Source organism: Stegostoma tigrinum, chromosome 8 (genome assembly GCF_030684315.1).
Source record: "Stegostoma tigrinum isolate sSteTig4 chromosome 8, sSteTig4.hap1, whole genome shotgun sequence".
NCBI lineage: Eukaryota > Metazoa > Chordata > Chondrichthyes > Orectolobiformes > Stegostomatidae > Stegostoma > Stegostoma tigrinum.
The window spans coordinates 42,445,370-42,469,497 of NC_081361.1; the positions used below are offsets into that span (position 1 = coordinate 42,445,370).

At 42.0% G+C, this 24,128-nt stretch overlaps 1 protein-coding gene across 7 annotated transcripts in view; it reads right to left on the bottom strand.

Annotated features, from left to right (window-relative positions):
- Positions 1-24,128, bottom strand: part of LOC125456049 (uncharacterized) — a 67,537-nt gene that overhangs the window by 36,769 nt on the left and 6,640 nt on the right. For all 7 annotated transcript variants that reach the window (XR_007248378.2, XR_007248377.2, XR_007248380.2 and 4 more), the window contains exons 5-11: positions 19,925-20,065; positions 18,182-18,308; positions 16,196-16,313; positions 11,228-11,391; positions 8,085-8,265; positions 6,152-6,302; positions 2,976-3,065 (exon numbers count right to left, since the gene is read on the bottom strand). Coding sequence is in view for 3 of the 7 variants with exons in the window: in XM_048538703.2 (XP_048394660.1) it covers positions 2,976-3,065; positions 6,152-6,302; positions 8,085-8,265; positions 11,228-11,391; positions 16,196-16,313; positions 18,182-18,308; positions 19,925-20,065 (972 nt within the window). In the remaining 4 variants the exon portion in view is untranslated. The remainder of the gene's footprint in view (positions 1-2,975; positions 3,066-6,151; positions 6,303-8,084; positions 8,266-11,227; positions 11,392-16,195; positions 16,314-18,181; positions 18,309-19,924; positions 20,066-24,128) is intronic.

Consider the following 24,128-nt stretch of genomic DNA (forward strand, 5'->3'; position numbering starts at 1 on the left):
TGCCACAACGATGCCACACGAAGGTTGCAGGGACAGCATCTGATATTTTACTTGGGAACACTGCAGCCCAATGATATCAATGTGGACTTCACAAGCTTCAAAATCCACCTCACCCAACAGCATCCCAAAACCAGCCCAGCTTGTCACCGCCTCCCTGACCTGTCCTCCCACCTATCCACTCCTCCCACCTCAAGTCCCACCCCATCTCCTACCTGCCAGCCTCATCCTGCCTCCTTGACCTGTCAGTCCTCCCTAGACTGACCTGTCTCCTCCATAACTCCCCACCTACACTCACCCTTACTGGCTGTAACCCCACCTCTTTGGCCTGACTCTCTCCTCTCCACCTACCTTCTCCTTTATCCATCTTCTATCCATCTCCCCCTCTCTCCCTACTTATTTCAGAATCCCCATCCCTCCCCCATTTCTGAAGAAGGGTCTAGTCCCAAAACGTCAGCTTTTCTGCTCCTCTGATGCTGCTTGGCCTGCTGTGTTCATCCAGCTCTGCACCTTGTTATCTCAGATTCTCCAGCATCGGCAGTTCCTACTATCTCTGTAACTAAATTAGGCACAAGTATTTTGCCATCAATTCATCATCAGGACACTTTTCTGTTTCGTCTTTATGAAATAAGAACTTAAACAAATCAGGAAGCAGAAAAGATTACTTGTCCTCAAAAGACTGTTCCCGTTTTGATTATATTAATTCTACTTTTTCACCTGAAGTACTTATAAACAGAGTAGTCAGCTAAACATAAAACTTATACGATTACTTTTAGAGAAAATTCATGAGTGAACTGACAACATGCTTGTCAGCAGAGAAATTATCCTAAAATTGGATTTGATTTCTTTGGGAAAATAGTGGTGCTATGGTGACAAACTTGAAGTTTGTAAAATTATGAAGTAAGTTATCAATGCTGATTCCCGCACATTGATGAAAAATCTGTCATAAAGGACAGAAGACACGATATAGTTTAAGTGTGTTGAATTTGCCTTCTTAAAGAATGACAGAATTGAAATATATAAAAGTTGAAGATAAATTGAGGAGGCAGATAGGTCCTTTCTTTTATTTGTTTATGGGATGAGGGCATCACTGGCTAGGCAGCATTTATTGCCCATCCCTAAGTGCTCAGAGGGCAGTTAAGAGTCAACCACATTGCTGTGGGTCTGAATTCACATATAGGCCAGACCAGGTGAGGATGGCAGTTTCCTTCCCTAAAGGACACTTGTGAACCAGATGGAGTTTTCCAACAATCGACAATGGATTCACAGTCATCATTAAACTTTCAATTCCAGACACTTGCTAAATTCAAGCCCACCATCTACTGTGGCGGGATTCAAACTCAGGTTCCCAGAACATTGTCTGGGTCTCTGAATTAACTGTCCAGTGATAATACCACTAGGCCATTGCCTCCCCAAGGTGGGGTTCTGTTCAACCAAAGAGACTTTTATTGTCCACCAGATTTAAAAAATATATCATATATTGCATTCAGTTATGGTCATTACATTACAGGAAGGATGTGGAGGCTTTGGAGAAGAGGTTTACCAGGATGCTGCCTAGATTAGAAGGTATAAGCTATAAAGACAGGCTCGAAAAACTCAGTTGTTGTCTATAGACTGGTGGAGACTGAGGGGAGACTTGATAGAAGTCTATAAAATTATGAGATACATAGACAGGCAGAATCTTTTTCCCAGATTTGAAATGTCTACTACTAGAGAGTGTATATTTAAGGCGAGAGAGGGAAAGTTCCAAGGAGATGTGAGGAGCATGTTTTTTAAACAGAATGTGGTAGGAATTTGGAATGTGCTGCTAGGGGTGGTGTGAGAGGCTGATGCAATAGGAGCTTTTAAGGGACTTTTAGATAAGCATCTAAAGGATGGGCCAATGGCAGGTAGGAGGGGTGGTTTAAGTTAGCATCATGTTCAGCACAACGTTGTGGGCCAAAGGGCCCGTTCCTGTGCTGTACTGTTCTATGTTCTATATTGCATAGTCTTACCATTGTTTTGTTTGCAGTGGCTGAATGATGGCAATAGTTTCCACAGTATAAAGCTAATAATGGAAAAGAGAGTTAACACAGAAGAACTAAATCAAGTTTTGAAGAGCTGATAGTGAATGGTAAACTCAGGAACAGGACCGAGCAGCACTGATGAAGAGAAAAAGTTTGGAAATACAGAATAGATGCAGCACAATGGAAACCAGTCAACAGATATAATTCAAACAAAAAATTCCCAAGGTGCAAAGCTTAGAACATAGAACATAGAACATAGAAAAGTACAGCACAGTACAGGCTCTTCGGCCCACGATGTTGTGCCATGAAATAATCCTATGAACAGCATAGCAAATTGAGATGAATAGAAGAACAAACCGTTGGAATGTAAGAAACTGTCCAGGAGAGTGAAATGGAAAATGGCCTGATTATAAAAAATACACGCAGAACAAAGTGCTAATGTCTGTAAGTATACTCCCTGTAAGCATTATGAACATGAAATAGTGAAGCTATGCTTTTTATTCACACATAGGATGCAGATGTCATTGGCTGGGCAAGCATTTATTGTCCATCTCTCGTTGCTGTTGAACGCTCTCAAAGGTGAATGATATAAAGTGCTCAAATTCTTGCTTGCATTCACAGTAGAGATCATTGGCGGACCCCTCAGTCTCAGTTTCAGGTGAGCTTCAGAGGAAGATGAAAATGACCCAATACAAAGCCTGGCAACATTTTAAGCTGATTTTTGAACTTTGTGTCTATCCATGTCACAATTTGAATCTTCGGGGAATTAGCAGAAATCCAAATGTCCCGTAAACTCTCTGATTTTTAACAAGTATACTGATGAGATCTATTTTCCTTGGGTAGTGAGTGAAGCACATTCAACAGTTTAATTTTAAGGTCACTAGCATGTTCCCATTTTTAATACATCCTAAATATGTTCTCAGCATCCCTTAGAGATATGGCACAAATCTAAATGGAATTAATATCACTTACCGTCGGAGATCCGAAAGCCATGTTGATGTTACTTTTCTTCTTTAAATCATCACAAAATATTGGATCAGAAGTAATGCTATCTCCCAAAGGCTTCAAGAAAAGCATATTAGATTGGAATCAGGATGACAAGCATATGTATTGAGTCAATATTCAGGTGAAGGTACAAATAAAAGTAACACAGTAATGAGGCAGATATACAAGAACACAACATTCTCCTCCAAAATACTCACCATCCTGACGTGGAAATATATCATTGCTCCTTCATTGTCACTAGATCAAAATCCTGGAATTTCCCCCTAATAGCATTGTGGGTCAATTCACTGCAGGTGGACACACAGTGGTTCAAGAAGGCAGCTCACCATCATCTTCTCAAAGGCAACTAGGGATGAGCAATAAATGCTGGCCAGCTAGCAACACCCATCTCCCGTGAGTCAATTAAAAAAAAGTATCAAAGAGAGGTCATTGGAGTAATTTTAACATTGGGTGATAACAGAAAATAGATGACAGATCACAACCATCCAAAATTACAGTCATCCTGGTGAGCCCAATCCAATGTGATTCAGACAATCATGAGAGCTGTCCAAAATGTGATGTTGGTTATTACGTGGAGACAAAAGGTGATATTCAAGGAAATATATGGGCTATATTTAAACAATAATGATCACATTGCTAAGACACTGTCCAACATGAAACCGTGCCCATAGACCGAGAAAGACCCATGTTCAATTCCTGGAATGTTAGCTCATCTTAGCTGGGTCACTGAGAAGGGCATTAATGTGCTCAATATCCTTAGGGAAGGATGAAAAAGATAGATTGGTGCCCACTCCTACACAAGGGAGACATTCCTGTTTTGTTTGATCGGTGAATGTAAATGTGGTTGGGCTTGTCATTGAGGCCTTTCTATGGTGACTCCTATTCAACACTGTGACCATCGTTAAACTTATGGACAAAACTTAAATGTCATCTTTGCTGGTATGAAATAGTGAATGTATAAGATCCCTGTTGAGTATGTGAGATTTTGGAAAATATGTTGACACTTCTTGGCTTAGGAAGTCTTAAATCAGTGATCAGGACTGGCTGGTTATCAACTTTCCATGTTTTACTCCATTTCCTTATAATCTCTCAAATAGAAACAAAATGTTCAGCACTGTTCACCCCACAGTCTGTTGTAAGCAATTTGATAGGCCTTGCTATTTCCAGGCTCCTGCAGTATTCATCCATAATGGGGAGATACCGCCTCCCAAGATTCCTATTCCAGCTAACTAATCCTAGGTGCCCAACTTATATTGTGTGTTAATATAGTTAGTAACTGCTGTCACTGGAATTGGAAAATTGCAGGACCCAGTGAAGTCAACCATCACCTCAAGTTTACTTCTGAAGGAGCATTGTGATTCTAATACTGTGCTCCCTAGTTCTTCTCTCAATATCCTCTCAGCATCCATCCTCTTGGACTTGAGGGTGGTATATCCAGGGCAATGACCAGCATGGGAGGCACATTTCAATCAAAACCAGGACGCCAATGCACTTGCTCAGAATATATTGAAGCGATAAAAGCCTTGTTCGTGAACAAGCAAGCACTCTAGACAGAAAAGCAGAGAGGAATGGCAGAATCCAAAGGGCAGTCGTGAGTGAGTGAGTGAGTGAGTGAGTGAGTGAGTGAGTGAGAGAGTGAGTGGATTGCTTGGGATGGAGGATAGATAGATAACCCAGCAGGAGCACTGGACCAGGAAATGGGCAAGAAAGGATAACAGGGCATTTGGATTTGGTGTTTGCAGGAGGCATCAGTTGGTGACTGAATGGATCTTACAGAGAGTTCGAAGAAATGCCCAGAGTGTAGTTGCTGCTTTAAGCCAAGCAGCATTCATGTCCGGGATAAGAGCAGGTCAGTGAGAAGGCAGACGGTGGTGATGCCGGGATGGAATTAAAGATGCATAAAGGACACAGTAGGAGAGATGTAAATGCTGCCCAATCACTGGACGGTAGGAAAGGTGGAAATAATGCAGTAAGAACTGAGGCCAAAAGAAATGGAGACAGAAATAATGTAAAAGCTGCAATCAAACAGTGCACAGAAATAGATACATAGAGAATTCTAAAGATACAATCATATCAGAGATTAGAAGAGTCACACACACACTGGTTTTAAAAAAAAGATTTTGTATCAAAAGATCACAAAGTGTTACACGTAGTACATTGGGTACTCGAGAACCACAATATAATGTTACCATGTCTGGTTAACCAACTGTCAGCCCACAGCTGCAAAACTAAAGCACTAAAACATACCACACAACAAGCTCCCAAACTCAACACACCTGGTCTGATGGACGATTCCCAGTGGAAAATGCTGTTGTTCTTTATCAAGTGATTCAGTCTTTGAGAACAGACATTATAAGCAAAAACCAGTAAAAGATATGAATAACGCATGCTGGTCAGACTCGTGTTATTGGCCTTTTGCTGACTTTGCCAATTGCAGAAGGAGGAACACTGGCAGGTTACACCCTCGCACATCCCTGCTTCAGTCATAGCAGAACTGCAGGCAGCCTTGGTATCCCTTTACACCCTTGCTTTGATCAACTACACACAAATGGAGACTGAGTACTTGGGATTTTCCGAATCTTTGTGACACAACACAGTGTCATCTTTGATAATGGGAACTGCAGATGCTGGAGAATTAATTGTGCTCCTGAGATGCTGCGTGGCCTGCTGTGTTCATCCAGCCTCACATTTTATTACAGTGTCATCTTTCCCTCCTAAGCTTTTAGAGGAACTCTGTAAGGACAACTCGAGTTCAGCACTTTTAACAATATGTTTGTAAAATCTCTATTTTTGCAAAATATACGATTAGAAGATAAAAACCAAATTGAAACACATTATTGTATCACTGGCATGTGACATAGTTACAATGAAACTAACTCAAGGCTACTTTGCCGCTTGCCCAAACACAAAAATATCATCAAGTTAATCCCTATTAGATATTTTCGCTCATTACACAGGGAAGTCTGTAGCGAGCTGAATAGCCTAATGAGCTGAAGGTTGCTCTGTACCAAAAGTTTGAAATGAAGATTTTTTTTTACCCAGCACTTCCCCATGATGTTCCAATGAGAAGAGTTCATGAAAATAAATGCATTTCTAAAACAGACTGTACCCAACATCTAAAATGACCTGGGCTGAATACCTACCTGGCTGCCGACTCGCATAAGATAATGCTCAGCTTCTGTTGGGAGGCGGTATCCACTGCCTTTCCACATACAAAATGCTTTTGCTTCATGATAGTTGACTTCCACTGGCCAGTCCAAGGGCATTGGGAGGATATCAAACATAGCTCTGTACCTGCAGGAATTAATACAGATTGAATCTCCCAGATTCTGACTTAATCTCCTTAAAATCTTCTTCCCACAATTTCTTCCTTTCTCTTTTGAAAGCATTCATTCTTTAGAGAGCCAGTACCTCATTCAAATAAATACTTCTGTGATAGTAATTAGTACTGGCAAATCTGGCTAATTCTCTTCTTCCTGAGCCGAGGAACATTAAGGTCAATTCCTGCCATTTTAACTGGGGTAGATAAGGGTCAGGCAACTTACTTAACAACTTAGGCTAAAATTTGTCCTTTTCTCTCAATCTCCTAAATCAACAAGGTAACTTTTCTAATCAGATGTACAGTCAACCTCTGAATGTTGTAATGATTGTGGGTATCAGTAAGGTCCCCTGTGGAGACAGACAGGGTGCACATCACACTTTCAGTGAAAACACTGGATTCTGGCCAGGACTCTGTATCTCTACAATAACAACTGACGGATTTTCCTAAGAGTGGGAATCTCACAAAGATTGAAGAGGGATAACAAGGTGTGGAGCTGGATGAACACAGCAGGCGAAGCAGCATCAGAAGAGCAGGAAAGCTGGTGCTTTGGGTCAAGACCCTTCCTCAGAAAAAGGGTCTCGATGCAAAACGTCAGTGTTCCTGCTCCTCTGATGCTGCTTGGCCTGCTGTGTTCATTTAGCTTCACACCGTGTTATCTCAGATTCTCCAGCAGTGGCAGTTTCTACTATCTCTGTAAAAAAGGATTGAAGACGGGCCTGGTTTCCTGTGGTTGTTAGGTCCCTGGCAGTGTAGAGTTAGGGTCTGGGGAATTAAATGTTCTAGGGAGTTCTAGGTCGGAGAGTGTAAGGCAAATATGGGGTCAGTTTAACAGTTACTCAGGGATTTGAACACGTATTTAATAGTGCAACTCTTCCTGAATTTTACTTAGTTTCATCAGAACACCCTAAAGTTTCCCATTTAAAAGGATACTTGCAGATTTTTAAAAAATTCTTTCATGGGATGAGAGCTTGACCAGCATTTAATACCTGTCCCTAATGGCCCAGAGGGTAGTTAAGAGTCAATAGACAACAGACAACAGGTGCAGGAGTGGACCACTCGGCCCTTCGAGCCAGCACCACCATTCATTATGATCATGGCTGATCATCCACAATCAACATCCTGTTCCTGCCGTATCCCCATAAGCCTTGATTCCACTATCTTTAATATGCCAAGAAAATGCAACAGTCAAGGGACAAAAATATTGCTGATTATACTGATGAAACAACTTACACAAGTGAGAATATACTCTCCTGAGTCTCTATTGACTCCCCCTTGTACGTGTTAAACAGGTTAAGCGTTGCATACTTGGTTTTGCCATTTTTTGCCTTTGTGCTCTGGCCTGACCTCTTGGACATTTCAATGGAAATTCATCTAGTCTGGCATGGCCCGGATCACCCTCAACCACATTGCTGTGGGTCTGGAGCCACATGTAGGCCAAGCTGGGTAAGGATGGCAGTTTCCTTCCCTAAAGGGCGTTAGTGAACCAAGTGAGTTCCAGGCAAAGAGGAATTGTCCATTGGAAAACTAGATTTCCTGGACAACTTTCTGGTGTGTGCTACAAGGGAAATTCCTAACAGTCTCCACAGCTGCATTTCCCACAACTGCATGTCCAGCAGAAGATCCGGGCCAATAAATGGAAATACATCGTAATGACCATATCCCGAGGAAGCTCAGATTATTCCATTTATTGCCCTCTGGTCACACAAGACAGATTCATCCAGGAGTTTTAGATACACCTGTGCTCTTGCAGTTACCTGTACTCTGACAATCTTTCCTCAACAGAGATGACCTCTTCAACATCATTCAAACACCATCCGTTCTGCTTGCCACTCGGAGGTTCTTCTGTGCAGTTCGCTTCGCTGGTGGTTTTAGCGGCTTTATCTGGTTGACAATGAGAATAACTTGCAAGGGCTGCTCCACAGCCAGACTTGCATCCTATGCAAAGTTAAATGTTAAAATACTTAATTGCATGGTCCTTACATTTTACACCATAAAAGCAATCTTTCATATCCATCTTTTCCTGTTTTCTCCTCTTGAGGTTGCTAGGCTATTGAGTGATTGATACAGACAATTTTCTGTTACCTTAGTCAAGTGGACATTTATTTTGACAATCTTGATTGTGAGAGCTGTCTGGCTATTGTAATATGAGGGTGGTCACAGCTGAGAGAGACTCTGGGCTCCTCCAATATTTACGCGTGCACTTGTTCCAGAAGTGAGGCAACAGAGAGTAACCAAAGGGAATCCTGACTGTTCCGACTATGTAGAGTGTCAGGAGACAGAGACTGCTGCAAGGATCAGCCTTAATATGGCTTCCCAGTCCTTATCCTCCACGTGCCATTCTTACCAAAGGCAGCGCGGCCAGCAAAAGCTAAGGATTGAAATTCGAAACCCCCAATCTTATGATTAGGAACCAGTAGCCTGATGCTGCCCCTGGCTCAGCTATTAGGAAACTGACTGAATTACAGCTTACTGAATCATGATGAGCAGCTTTAAATTATTTACCCCTGGAATAGACAGTGTTTGAAATAGCCCAATTGGCCACCAGCAAGTATCTGACTTTGCGGGTTATTGGAATGCATTGCCACAGAAAGTACTTGAAACAAAGACCCATTACACCTTTCAAAGATTAAATCACAATAGTTAAGACATTTGGATAGGTAGATGAATAGGAAAGGTTCAGAGGGCTATGGGCCAAATTCAGGTAAATGGAACTAATTTAGTTTGGGAACACGGTCAGCATGGATGAGTTGGACCGAAGGGTCGGTTTCCATGTAGTATGACTCTATAAGTATTGAAGGTGAGGAAAATACAAGGTTATGGAGAGAGAGCTAAGCAGTGGGATTTGTTTTGGATTGTTGTAGATATGAGCTGACTGTAACAATGGTTTGGAATAACCATCCTTTTCTCCTGTGGAACTAGGCTATGCATTAGGCAACTACAATCCAGGGGAAAGCCTGAGAAAATGTGAGCAGATGAGCCAAAATAGACAGTGAATATCCACCATTGCAGAAAATAGTACAGGAGGGTAATCACTTTCTGATCCTACAGAAATTCTAGAACTTAAACGAAATACCTAACAATAATGCCATTGATGCTTCAAGCGCCCTTGAGTCTTTCTGAATTTACATTCAGACGTGCTGTAGCCTAGTAACACAGGTGCAGGCTTCACATTGATGTAATGTTCCTCACCAAACACACACAGATAATATTTACCTGCCTTGCTGATATTTTTATATTCACAGTTGAATAACACAATGCAAATCAAAAGTAGTCCCATTTTCCTCATCCTCCTCATCTGCACTGCTGCCTGACAGCACCAAAGAAATGGATTTGATTTCACCCCCTGGCGACTGCCTGTGTGGAGTTTGCACATTCTCCCCATGTCCATATGGGTTTCTTCCTGGTGCTCCGGTTTACTCACACTGTACAAAGATATGCAGGCTAAGTGGATTGGCCATGCTAAATTGCCCAGGGATGTGTAGATTAGGTGGGTTATAGAGGCATGGGTCTGGGTCGGTGTGGACTTGTTGGGCCGAAGGGCCTGTTTTCACACTGTTGGGGTTCTATGAACTACCTCAAGTATATTTTAAATAAGGCTTCTATCTCTCAGGTGATAAAAGAATAAGAGTATTGATTTGATAACTATCTATATAATAGAGGCATTGATGGAACTTGATACTCCTGACAGAGAGGCACATATTCAGTGTTATTATTTTACTGGTGTTAATCACACTACAATACTGCAGCCTCCATCTTCACTCCATGCTCCACCCCTGTATGCATTCCCCACAATGAGGCTGGAATCATGGAATTTACTCTGACAATTCAACCTGCCCTCATAACATTCTGGTAACCAGTTTACAGGTCAGCTGTATTTAATTTTTCAAATACTGCATCGCTGGTAATTTCACACACTGTTGATCGACGAGCCGGGCAGATTTGATTCTTCCACTGTTTTATTAAATGAGTTAATTGAACACTGAATACAGTTTTTTCTCAACACAGGATATGCTAACTGATTTGGGACAGAGATTTCAGAAATGAACCATTGATTCAGTCACCATTTGACAGTTGACAAAGGAAAACTACGTGGGAAATGCTGACATGATTTAAATTTATAAGTAATGACAGAATTGTGTGGCTGTGAATTGCGACTGCACAAAGTAAGGTTTCAAGGCAGAAAAATTGCAGCCTGCATCAAAAATAATACACGTTTGGATGTATTCATTCAAAGAAGGTTATGCGTTAAATTTTGATATGATATGGCATTCAACCGCTTCACTGGGCAGGCAATTCCACAGGAACCTCTTCACCCAAAGGATTGTAAATCTGTGGAATTCCCTGGACAATGAGGCAGTTGAGGCTTCCTTTGAATGATTTTAAGGCAAAGATAGATAGAGCTTTCAACAGTGGAGCAATTAAGGGTTATGGTGAGTAGGTGGGTGAGTGGATCTGACTCCAACAAAAATCAACTGGGCAGGTTCAATGGACCAGGGCAGGTTCAATAAGCCAGATGGCCTACTCCTGCTCTTTTTTCTTATGTTCTTATTTAGTGACATTGTTTTCTCCGTCAGAATTTGATTGAGATTTCTGCCATTTCTAGAACTTCCTTTTTGTATCAGGGGCTTAGTTTTGCTATCTCCCCCCAGGAGAATGTCAGCAAGGTGTAACCTGCACCTATGATCCAAGGATACAAGACTGTGAATTCAGGAATATTTAAAAGTACCTTCCAAACAAAACTACTGTTAGAATTATCGTTGTACATTTCCACAGGTAATTAAGACCAATGCACAATTTCTGGTCTTGGGATCTGCCTCTTGATGGTATTCAAGAGTTCGAAGAATGAACTGGATTACTGTGGGAAATGTTGATTGAAAGAACAAGAATTTGTTTATACCTTTCGTACAGACCCAGAATGTAGGATGATGAGCCTGACGGAACGTCCTCCACTCCCAGCCTTCTTTGGTCCAGTAAATTTTCTTTCCATATCCTCCAGCCTGCACAAACTTCAGATATTCCCCATTTGTTATTAGGTATTTGCTGGCTTCAAACTCTGGGACACTACGGGATTGCAATTCAAATCAGTTACAACAACAATAACTTATATTTTATATAATGCCTCCAACATAATTTATGATGTCCTAAGATTAAAGAAAGAATTTGTATCTATATGGTGTCCCTAAAAATTTCCTCAGCATGAACCTGACGTCAGTGGTGGATAAGTTGTTGGAGGGGATTCCGGGGGACAGGATTGGAATGTTTTGGAAAGGCAAGGACTGATTAGGATAGTTAACACAGCTTTATGTGTGGGAAATTGTGTCTAGCTAACTTGATTTTTTTTTTGAAGAGCTGACAAAGAAAATTAATGAAGGCAGAGCAGTAGACATTGTCTGTATGGACTTCAGCAAAGTGTTCAACAAGGTTCTGCATAGCAGTCTGGTTAGTAAAGTTAGATCACATGGGATCCAAGGGGTGCTATCCAATTGGATTCAAAATTGGCTTGAAGGGAAGAGGCAGAGGGTGGTAGTAGAGGGTTGCTTTTTGGATTGGAGCCCGTGACCAGCGGTGTGCCACAAGGATCGGTGCTGGGCCCACTGCTTTTCGTCATTCATGTAAATGATTTCAATGTGAATATAGGAGGTACGGTTAGTACATTTGCAGATGATGCCAAAATAGCTGGTGTAGTAGACGGTGAAGAAGATTACCTCGGAGTCCAATGGGACCTTGACCAGATGAGCCATTGAGCCAAGGAGTGCCAAATGGAGTTTGATGTAGATAAATGTGAGATGTTGCATTTTGATAAGGCAAACTGGGCAGGGCCCTAATGCTAGGGCCCTGGGGAGTGTTGCTGAACAGAGACCTAGGGGTGTAAGTACATAGTTCCTTGAAAGTGGAGTTGTCAGTAGAAAAGGTAGTGAAGAAGGCATTTGGTACGCTGGCCTTCTTTGGTGAGAACATTGAGTGTAGGAGTTGGGTTGTCATATTACACCTGTACGGGACATTGGTGAGACCACATTAAGAGTACTGCAAGCAATTCTGTTTAGCTTTGTTGAGAGGGGACAGAAAACATTTATGAGGAAGTTGCTGGGTCTGGAAAGTTGGACTTATAGGGACAGGCTGAACAGACTGGGGCTTTCTTCATTGGAGCATTGGTGACTGAAGGCTGACTGAAAGGTTTATAAAATCATGAGGGGCGCTCCTGAATGGGTATATGAGTAGGAAGTATTTAGAGGGATATGGGCCAAATGCTGACAAATAGGATTAGGTTAGATTGGGATGTCTGGTTGGCGTGGAACGAAGGGTCTATTTCCATGCTGTACGACTCTATGGCTCAATTCCAAAAAAGCTTCACAGTCGACTAATTTGTTTTGAAGTGTAGCAATCCTTCTAAGATGTGAATGTGGTGCAGTTGGATTTTCAGAAAGCTTTTGAAAAGGTTCCACGTAAGAGTTTAGTGTGAGAAATCAAATAGAAAATAGTTGCACAAGGTTTTGTGCAGCAACACAGATACCGAGAATCCTTACTCAGGGAATAGGAACAATCTCGCAAGAATCTCGCGAAGAAATGAGGCTTTGAAGGAAATTAGGATTAGTAGGAAGATTATATTGTGGAAGGTAATGGGGCTGGAAGGTGATACATCACCAGAATCCGACAGTCTACATCCTTGAATGTTGCAGGAGGTGGCTATAAAGATAGTTGACACATTGACGATTATCTTCCAAAATTCTTTCAACATAGTGAGCATTTTAAAATATGGTGGTCGTTCATTTCTAAAGCTTCTTTTACAGAAAGATTATTAGTTATTCCTATTCCTGTACATACTACTGGGTCAAAAATGACATGTCCTCTAGTTGGCTCTTCAAATGTATTGCTCTGGAAAACTATCTCTAACACACTCCAGAATTCTACCCTCCAAGCTTTGATGCCCAATTGGTTTACCTAGTCTCCATGTAAATTAAAATCACCTATGATTACTGTGCTGTCCATGCTATGTGTTTCTCTGATCTGCTGATTTATCCCATAACCCGTAATGCCACTATTATTTGGTGGCTCATAAATGACTGCAACTACTGCTGGATACCAATTGCAGTTTCTTAGCTCCACTCACAGGATTCAGGAACTTAGTTGGGTTCCCCAACTGCAGGGGCCATTACCTGCATTCATTCACAATGAGAGAGCCAGATCACAACACTGGACTATTCATCGACACGGAGGGGTTCCATTCCAATAACGTCCAGGCAATCTGTGATCACTATTACCATTTGCTGAAGGTGTTGTGCCCAATGCCTTGGCAGCTGCCAGGCCTCCTACATCCTGCAGCACTCTGCGTTTGAGGGTCCAGATGCCCTACAAAGCTAGTTACTGGGAAAAAAGCCACATACTACAACCATGAACGATGACTCCATTACAGAATATGGACTGCAGATTCAATGCTACCCCTGCCTGTTACCGTGGCGATGGTGAAATAGAAAGGACGGCTGCTGAAGATGCGGTTCTGCTGCTTGGAACAGTCTGGAAGGGGCCTGCAGTAAAGACTGGACAGCATGTGTCACATCACCCTGGCCTGCTGTGTTCTGTATGATAGCAGCAGGGATTGAGGCGATGGGCTGAGGAACTGGGGAAATGGGAGCAGTCTTCAAAGGAGGAGGGCAATCACACTGGGGGGAGGGAAGCTGTCCTTGTTAATGACAGATCTCAGTTGTTTTGGATACTACAAACTAGACAGAACTTCATTGACAACCAGTTCCATAAATGAGAGCTGGGTGCACAAACCACTGTGGACAGTAAAACAGTTATTGGCCATAACGCCAGCAATTGGTTTGCATTGTTGAGGCAAAAGTCAGCCCCTGTTGGTTTTGTTTGTGACTGCTTTATCTTTTGCTTTCTGGAGGTGAATGTTTATGTTTGGATTGCCTGTTTGCTTGCCCGTATGTGATGTTGCCCGACTGGACAATGGCAAACTGTATGCGTAATGGAGGTACTGGGGACAGGGTAGTGCTGACTTAGAGACAATGTTCAGATGGGATGCAGTTACAAACAGGTAAAGTGTGTGGCGTAGTGGTTAAGCAGCAACTTGAGTGAGAGAATGGGGTTGTACTTGTGAGAGAGTGTCAGCCATATTGTCTGTGCCATAATCTTGTTGGTGAGGGGAAACGCTGGATTGCCAACATTTAGCAGGGAGCAGAGTGGCCTTTCAAAGATGGCGTGGGTGCAAGGGATGCTGGTTTTGTGGTGAATATCCACTGAATGGTGATAGCGAGTTTTGAGAAGATTTGTAGCTCAGGTTGAGGTTCTGGATGTAAGTTTGCTCACTGAGCTGGAAGGTTAGTTTTCAGACGTTTCATCACCATTCTAGGTAACATCATCAGTGAGGCTCCGACGAAACGCTGGTGTTATATCCCGCTTTCTATTTATCTGTTTAGGTTTCCTTGGGTTGGTGATGTCATTTCCTGTTCTTTTTCTCAGAGGGTGGTAGATGGGCTCCAAATCAATGTGTTTGTTGATGGAATTCCGGTTGGAATGCCATGCTTCTAGGAATTCTCGTGCATGTCTCTGTTTGGCTTGTCCTAGGATGGATGTGTTGTCTCAATCAAAGTGGTGTCCTTCCTTATCTGTATGTAAGGATACGAGTGATAGTGGGTCATGTCATTTTGTGGCTAGTTGATGTTCATGTATCCTGGTGGCTAGCTTCCTGCCAGTTTGTCCAATGTAGTGTTTGTCACAGTTCTTGCAATGTATTTTGTAGATGACGTTTGTTTTATTTGTTGTCTGTATAGGGTCTTTTAAGTTCATTCGATGATGAGTGTCATCTACAAAATACCTTGCAAGAACTGTGACAAACACTACATTGGACAAACTGGCAGGAAGCTAGCCACCAGGATACATGAACATCAACTAGCCACAAAACGACATGACCCACTATCACTCGTATCCTTACATACCGATAAGGAAGGACACCACTTTGATTGGGACAACACATCCATCCTAGGACAAGCCAAACAGAGACATGCACGAGAAGTCCTAGCAGCATGGCATTCCAACTGGAATTCCATCAACAAACACATTGACTTGGAGCCAATCTACCATCCCCTGAGAAAAAGATCAGGAAATGACATCACCAACCCAAGGAAACCTAACCAGACAAATAGAAAGCGGGACATAACACCAGCGCTTCGTCGGAGGCTCACTGATGATGTTACCTAGAATGGTGACAAAACGTCTGAAAACTAACCTTCCAGCTCAGTGAGCAAACTCACATCCGGAACTGAATGGTGAGTTATTCTGAGAAGGATAAGTGATAAAATGTGGCTGGAATCGGATGGGGCACCATTGTGCAAGGTAGTTAGTTGATGCAGTGAGTTTAATAAGGTACAGTGAGAGAAATCATTAGACTTCACAATGAAAAACCCTTCAAGAAACTCAATGCCTTTCAGACATAGCCAATAAAATGTATGATTCAGCCACAGGGATTCATACACACAGTTTTCACAGGGCAACTAGGAGTGGGAAAGGAATGAAGCTAGCAGTATTCACATTTAAAGAATACCTGGAACAATAAAATCCCACAGTCCTTCCAGAGATTTATTCAACACAACATTTGCACCTGGACTTTGTTTCCATTTACCAAAACCCCCATGTTGGATTGATTTTGTAATCTGCTCTCTCTCATCTGCTCTAAGTCTGTGTTCTTTAGTTCCACACTCCAAGATAAATAGCTGACTTTCTAGTGCACCTTTCAAATTATTTGCAAATTTCCTTCCTTCTATAAAGTTCAGTTTTCAGCTGAACTTTCTACATGAGCACTGGGGGCAAATTAAATATATAAAGATGTTCTGCCCTTGTGAATAGGAATCTGTGTACGTACACTGTTGTCATCTGTCCATATTCATTATCCCAGCCATAAGATGGGAAATTCCTTGGTTTTCCATAAGTAGCATGGGAAGTTGGGATTTTGATCAGAGGGTTGTCAAATGCTTCTAATCCTAAAGATAAAAAGTTGTAAATCAGAACTTTCATAATTCTGGCATGTATAGTTTTACTTTGAGGACTATGTCTTCCACTCCTCCTACATCGAAATAGTGACAACTGGAAAATGACACATTGTTTGAACTGGATCACAGAAATTAAGTTTTTATCTGAGTTCCTCAGTTTTCCCAATAAACCTTTTTACCCAGTATTTAGTTACTCAGGGAGCAAGTGTTTTTCCAGGGCCAATTTTCCCAATTACTTGCCTCTCTCACCACCTCCCACAAGAGGAAATGTGCCCCCTCAGTGTTGTGAAATACTGAACTGATGCCCCATGTCTCCATCTTATGTTGTTATTCTAATTTATTGTACAAAAGGGAACACTTCATATCACAACCAGTGAATAGGCTACAATGTATCAAATTATATATTTGACTGACAAATTAGGAATCAGCTTCTGGTGCTCTCTTGACATTGGACAAGTTCAATGAAAAAAAAATCTTGCTTTGACCTGAGTTCATGCTGAGTTATATAGTCTTAAAGTGGGAATGATGGGATATCATAACTGGTTCCTGTATGTAAAGGGGGAATTCGAGCCAGAAACAGCCATTTTAGAACTGTCCTTGTTTGTCACAATCAATTCAAGTTGTAAAAACTATCTGCAATTCATTTTCCATGTCCTGCAAAGAACAATCCTTAATTGATTTTGAGAGAGTATCCTCCTGAATGAGTTGGGGATTAGGACCACAAGTTAAAGCGATTTAAACTGAAATAGTTTAATTGAACAGAGTTTTCATGAAACTCAAATCAGTAGAGATCTATTCATAATCAATATCAATAAACTCATTGGTTTCTAGTCTTCAAGGAATCTTCTCCTAAGATATGAAGAAATGACATAGCAAGTCATGCCATGTTTTGATTTAGATAACTTTAAGCTTTCTCCCTTCCTCTCTGGAAGAACAAACTCTTGCTCACCTGGCAAGAAAACTTAAAGATCAAGGAGCAGAAATGTCCTATAGATAGCAGGAACTATCTCAGTGAAGGCCTTATTTGAGACTGGGCCTTCAACGAGGAATTATTGGAGCACCTTGAGGTGTTGTTGCTTCTTCCCAGAGATTACTGTGCCTTTCCCATGGTGGCGTAGGACCAGTGCCAATGCTGAATACAAGAGGGAACGTTCAGTTGTTAAACTAGGCCCTGGTCCAACCATCACTCTCTGCATGTGTACTTGTGCAAGGAGAATGTATAGGTAAGTATTCCACTGTTTCAGGATCCTCTGTGCAAAAGCTTTCTGCTGCTCATTGTTCTGCAGATGTCTGACATCCACACTCCCTTTGTCTCTTGAATGGCAGGAAAACAACAGCAGAATCACCCTGAGGCATATGGACAGTTACCTGCAGGCCAGAGAGCCATTGAGAGTCCCAAGTTGCCATTGTAGGGAAGTTTGATCGAACCACGTGCCAGTCAGGCAGTGGCAAGGGCACCTCCTTCCTCCTGGAATAAAGGCCCCAGGGCGGACATTATCCTCTGTGAGATCTGCCAGCCAATCAGAGGCCAGTCGCTCTTGGGACTCAGCAAGCCCCAGAGGTGGGTGTAATAATAGGCCTGCTGTCTCCCTTCTTTGTGGAAGAGCATGCCCACAATACAGTTCTAGAATCCTTTAATCACTCTGCCTCCTAATTCACAATTGTCTGGACGTCCGAACCCCCTTCTCTCTCGTCCTAGATATACATCCTTGATTCGATGCTGTCAGACACAGTTTGGGAATAAGAATCCGGTTGGACCCGTGCCCATTTCCAGTCGCTCTGGAAATGTAAAAGCAGCATAAAAAAACATGTAGGCGCCACGTTGAAATGTTAATGGTGATCAAGACAGATGTACTGACCATTATTTGATGCAGCATATCTCCAACCTAGTGGCCTTTCAACCAAGTGAATTGGCAATTGACGAATCAGCACAGACGAAGTTTCGACATGGATTCGCTCATGTTCCAGTCCCATGAAAACCGCCCACTGGAAATAAAGGTATGAATTAGGACAGACTTTCCTTGCAATGTTACCAGTTTCACAAGCATATTACACCGTTACACTGCACTGTAATCTTTGGGCAATTATTGACAATAAAATTGGACTTTCACTCTTTAGGAGAGAGGTCCACATTTTCCTGGTAGCTTGTTCTAACTGAGAGATAGCAACTTGGAAGACCCTGGTTTCCATCCTGATCCGTAATGAGTGAGCTGATCCTGCTGGTTATTAGGGCATCACAGTCAACCTTGATTCTGCCAAATTGGTGAGGTGGGGAGGGAGGGGTGAAACTGAACCTAACCTGGAAGCAAGGACCTGGGGATGTCTCACAATAGGCATTCTCCTGTTTAGTCGAGAATGACAGACCTACCCTAAGTGATAGCCTGGTCAACCAGTTGGGCGACCAACACTCACCTTGTCAGGAGTTGAAATAGCTGCAGCCTAAGTTGTTGGGGGTGGGGGGGAGGTGGAATGGTTGGGGAATAGGTGCTGAAGTGATAATTAAATTGACCACTTCAAGACTTCAGTTAGGAAAAACACAGGAAGGTGAATCTTGGCATTTCTACCCAATATGTAATTCTGATGGAGGTGGGAGGGTGATAGGGTTTTGTTCTGTCATCATCCTGCCTCTTTAAGTTTCCACTGGGCTCCTGTATCTGGCACTGGAAGATTCTGCCCATAGATATATAATACCAAGAGCAGTCTGTCCAGTTTCTGAAGGCTTAAACCAAAAATTCACTATCGGGGCTGACACTGTTATATAAGGAAAGTTCCTTTGTACAAAAACTCTAAAACTGAAACAAATTATTAGAAAGCATCATAAATAGGGAATTATTGTACAATGGAGAAAACCAAAAGCACAGGACAAAAGATCTCACACTAAGCACAGGAAGATACTTATAAAAGGAATGTGGATAATAGCCAATACCTGCTGTAGCTCCAATTATTTTTCTCGACTATAAACGAGGCTTGTTTAAAAATAACAGGCAGATTATTTATTCCTTGAATTTCGACCTAGCAGCTTCTATTAGTTTTGTTGTTCACATTTGGGTGCACTTATCCGAGTGTGCTGGTTTTAGGGAATGCAATGGGTTGCCAGTTCAGGTGCCACAACTAAACACTGCCAGGTCAGAAATAGAGCAGCCAAATGCAAAGCAAATCTGCCTCTTCACCAAGCTATCAAGCATCCAAGGCTGACATTGTGTAGAGTAGATGGAGCGGAAGGCACCTTGTACACTTACCGACTGAATGCTCCCAGGTTACAGACAGTACAGGTTAGATACAATAGTAAAGCATGCCTTAAACTCTCTCACAAAGCACCTCCTCTCCTGTGTAGCACAACCACATGCAACGTTGCCATGTGACATCCAACAGATCACATGGAACTTGCTATTCCGCCTTAAGAAATCAGAGAGGAATATCCTAGATTTTATCCCAACTTGGCTTTAGGAATATTATTTTGTGTTTTCATTGACCCCAAATCTCTGAGGGATGTCCTAGCATTTCCTCTTTTCATATTACCCCCAGCATGCATTTTGTGTTTGTAGAGTGCCCTTCTCACTTTACCATTAGCCTGTGATACTGAAAAGCTTTCAGCCACTTACCCAAGGACTGTCTACCGTTATTGGAAGTTCCAGTGGAGTTTCCTGGATGACTTTGCGAACAATGGCCCGTACCTTCCTTCGGTACTCAATGCACTCCAAGAAACTGGGCCAGTTAAAACTTCCGCCCATTCGATAATTCTCCTGGTGAAATGGACACAGCATGTGACAAAATGGAGGCCCATTAAGCGTTAAAAAAGAAGGTTCTTACAAATGCAGCTTCCATTTACAGGTGACCTCAGCTACAAATACAGCTTTCTCGATAATACTGGAGGAGACTCATAAACGCATTCACAGATCATTCAATAAATGCTCCATACTCTGTAAAGAGCCCATAAAGATTGTGACCATGTGGAAGTGGAGCAGATCTGGTCTTAGTTTCACTGCCCTTAAAACTTAAATGAGGGCCATAATCAGCTGTGGTTGCTACTTCAGATTGCTAAGTAGTAAGCCTAGCTGAAAATTTGCATATTATAGCAATCCAGCTTGGTTGTGCTGACCCAATCCTCAATCCACATGAAACAGGTAGCCAGGGCTGACAGGGAACACATGGGATAAAAGCCAGAGACACATCAAGAATGGACTCGTCTCTTGAACTATGTGGTGTGAGTCTGTAACCTCATCCGGGCGTGTGATACAGAAAATCACAGAATAATTTCAGAAACAAAACATCAGAGTTTTGAAATAAATGGCAAGGATGCTTTGTTATGCAGCAGTGAATTGGAGGCTTGATATAACATTTCCTGAAATGTCAGAACAGAAGCTCACACCTACAACCTGCTTTCTCTCACTGCTCAGATGGAAAGGTAAAGCAAGTGCATCCGCAATGAGTGAGGGGGGGGGTGGGGGGACCAGTGCAAATAATACATTATTGTGATGGTTACAGTTTAACCCTGTTATTAATTGCCAACCATAATATCATCCACACTAATTTGAGCTTAAGTTCAGCATACTGCAGTAAAATCTTAAAGAGTCAAATCTCAAGTGAACTGTTTCCATATTCATGTTAGGCAGTGCTTTGTGATAGCTGGGGATGTCCCATTCCCAATTTCTTCATCCATTTCTCAAAGGTTTCTGGAAGTGCTCTAGGTGGGTTTTTCTTGCCTAATGCTGCAGGGGTGGTGCTTTGACTTTGATGAGGCAATGAGAACTCCTGGGTTTTTCTCTCTCAAGATGTGCCATCTTTTCTGGTGTCACTCATACTGGCACAGACCATAGCAGTGATGCTTTCTTTGCTTTGCTTACCACCATTACATCTTTCAGCTTTAAACACAGATGGCAAAAAATGGTGAAAGAGTCCGGTTTCATACACGTTAAAAATACCTCCTCATGCATCCTACTTTACGACATGGATGAGATCATTTTGGAACCGTTCATTTGTCTTAGCTGGCAAAATCCTTGCAGCCGAACCACTTCCCACACACTTGATGGTGCCCTGCCTGGCTCTGAATGAGTCCAGCCATCTGTCACTGCACTTGTCTCAGCTTCCTTGTCACAGTGCCTCTCCTTTCCTGCAGGGTTCGACCAGAGACTGGAATGTTCTCTATCTGAGCTGTCTTCAATCACAGCAGCATAGCTTTTTCATTTTCGGGAAAGACAGCTTTTCTCATCCACTTTTTTTGCCCTGAGGAGAATGCCTCATATTGAACTGCTCCAAGATGATTGCCTTGTTTCATAATGGTAGGAAAACCGATGATGAAATCCCCAATTAGGTGCAATGTTTGATTTACACCATGGTCTTCCACTTACTGTTTCAGTACTCATCACCTACTCATCAATCAACATCACTTCCAACTTTTTCACAGATTTGGCCATAATTGCAGGCTTTGCATTTCCTTCCACAGGGAGATTTCAATGTTTAATGGTGGCTTGCTGAGTGCACACTCTAGTTTTAATGGGTAACCATGATCGGGTGAGAAGCTTGGCTGTTCTGGTGTAACCAATGCAGGATTTTGATTTACCAGGCGCATGATTCCATTAGATTCGCTATGCCTACTCCTACTCCCTGCTCCTACCCCAGCAGGAGTGATTGACAACCTCAGGTTTTGACAATACAAGGATATTAGCTAGGCCACTTCTGGAATACAGCATTCAATACTGGCCTCTCTGCTATAGGAAAGATGTTGTTAAGCTTGAAAGGGTTCAGAAAAGATGTACAAGGATGTTGCCCGGGTTGGGGAGTTTGAGCTATGGAGAGAGGCTGAACAGGTTGGGGCTATATTTCCTGGAGCGTCAGAAGCTGAGGGGTGACCATATAGAGATCTATAAAATCACAAAAGGCCTGGATACGGTGAATAGAAAAGGTCTTTTCTCCAGGGTATAGGAGTCCAAAACTAAAGGGCATAAGTTTAAGGTGAGAGGGGAAAGATTTAAAAAGGACCTAAGGGACAACTTTTTCATGCAGAGCATGGTACATATGTGGAGTGAACTGCCAGAGGAAGTGGAGGAGGCTGCAACATTTAGAAGGCACTTGGATGGGTACATGAATAGAAAGGTTTTAGAGGGATATGGGCCAAATGCTGGCAAATATGGCTAGATTAATTTACGATATCTGGTCGGCACGGACGAGTTGGACCATTGGGTCTGTTTCCATGCTGTACATCTCTATGATTCTATAACAGGAATTTCCTGTCATCGAAGTTTGGCTAGTTGTGATTTCACTGTAACTAATTCACTTATTCTGGAAACTAAGGAACCTTGCTCGAGTTAATGTTGTTTGCTAATCTATGTAGCTTTTCACAGCCTATCAGATTTCTTTCCAGGGCTGATAATTGACACATTTTGATGTCACCATGCCTCGCTGACCATGACATGCCTTGAAGTGGTGACACACTGTATGATATTGCAATGTGCATAAAACATTCAGTCAGCCTGCCATCAATTTTGTTAATACGTTCAAGGTCAAAATTTACTAGACTAGTTAGAATGCTCGGCGGTGAAATTTTGACATATTTGACCATCCAGCTTTTGAAATAAAAGAATGAAGCTGTGTTAACAATCATATATTCAATGACTGCCAATGTGTCCAACATCAGGTTATTCATTGGATGAACTCTTTGGTGACTGCTGGTCAAAACATAGGAGACAATAATCAGGCAAAAGAATTAGTTTCTACATTTTATTCCAAACGCAGTTCTGCATATCTGTGGATTCAGGAAGAGGAAGAGAATTGTATTTGTTGTGGTCCATTGCATTACTAAATAGCCAGCAATGCCAACAATCCAGACAAATACATGAAAAATGGGCACTTGGTCCAGTTCTTGTTCTGGCTACTTCTCGTTCTAATTCTGGTTCTGTCAATGACCATGGCATCACACTCTGGCAAATCAATGGGAGGCTTTCAAAAGTGGCTGGACATGTCCCCACAAAGAGAAAGAGTGGTATGGCCAAGTCCCAAGTCCCCGGCTTATCAAGAAGCATACAAAGCAGAAAAATAGACCTTATGACAATTTCAACATGTATCACTTTAGGAAGCTTACAGAAGTATAAAAGGAGCAGGATGAAGTGTAAATGGAAACCAAAGAGAGGACATCAAAAGATATTGGGCCATAAAGTTAATGAAAACGAAAAGGTGTTTTATAAGTAATTTAAGAACAAGAGGATGACCAAGGGAAGGACTGAGCTCACCAAAGATGGAGATGGTAACTTGTACATGGATGCAGAAGATGTGAGCAGGATTCTAAATGAGTGTTTGTCTCTGTCTGCACAAAGGAGACAGATGATTCATATATTCCAGTTAAAGAGAAGGAACATGAAATATCAGCGAAATAAGTATAATAAGAAGGAAAGTACAGGGTAGTTAAATGACTAGTTAAATGGTATCCTAGGCTTTAGGAATTAACAGATGCTCTGAGAATCATTATTTAATCCTCTCTAGGAACAGGCAAGGTACCAGAGAATCGGAAGTCTGCAAACATTACGCCATTTTTTAAAAGGGTGTGATTTATATGCCAGATAATTATTAGTCAGTCTAAACTCAATGGTAGGCAAATTATTGGAATCAATATGAGACATGATGGGGTGTGATTTTTTTTGTGCTGTGGCCTTTCTATGGTTAGAAAGGTAATGCTTTTAGAACCAAACAGTAAGTTAAAAAGGAGGAAACTATAGAAAAAATTAATTGATTAGATTCCCTACAGTGTGGGAACAGGCCCTTTGGCCCAACAAGTCCACACTTCCCCTTGGAGCATCCCACACAGACCCATCC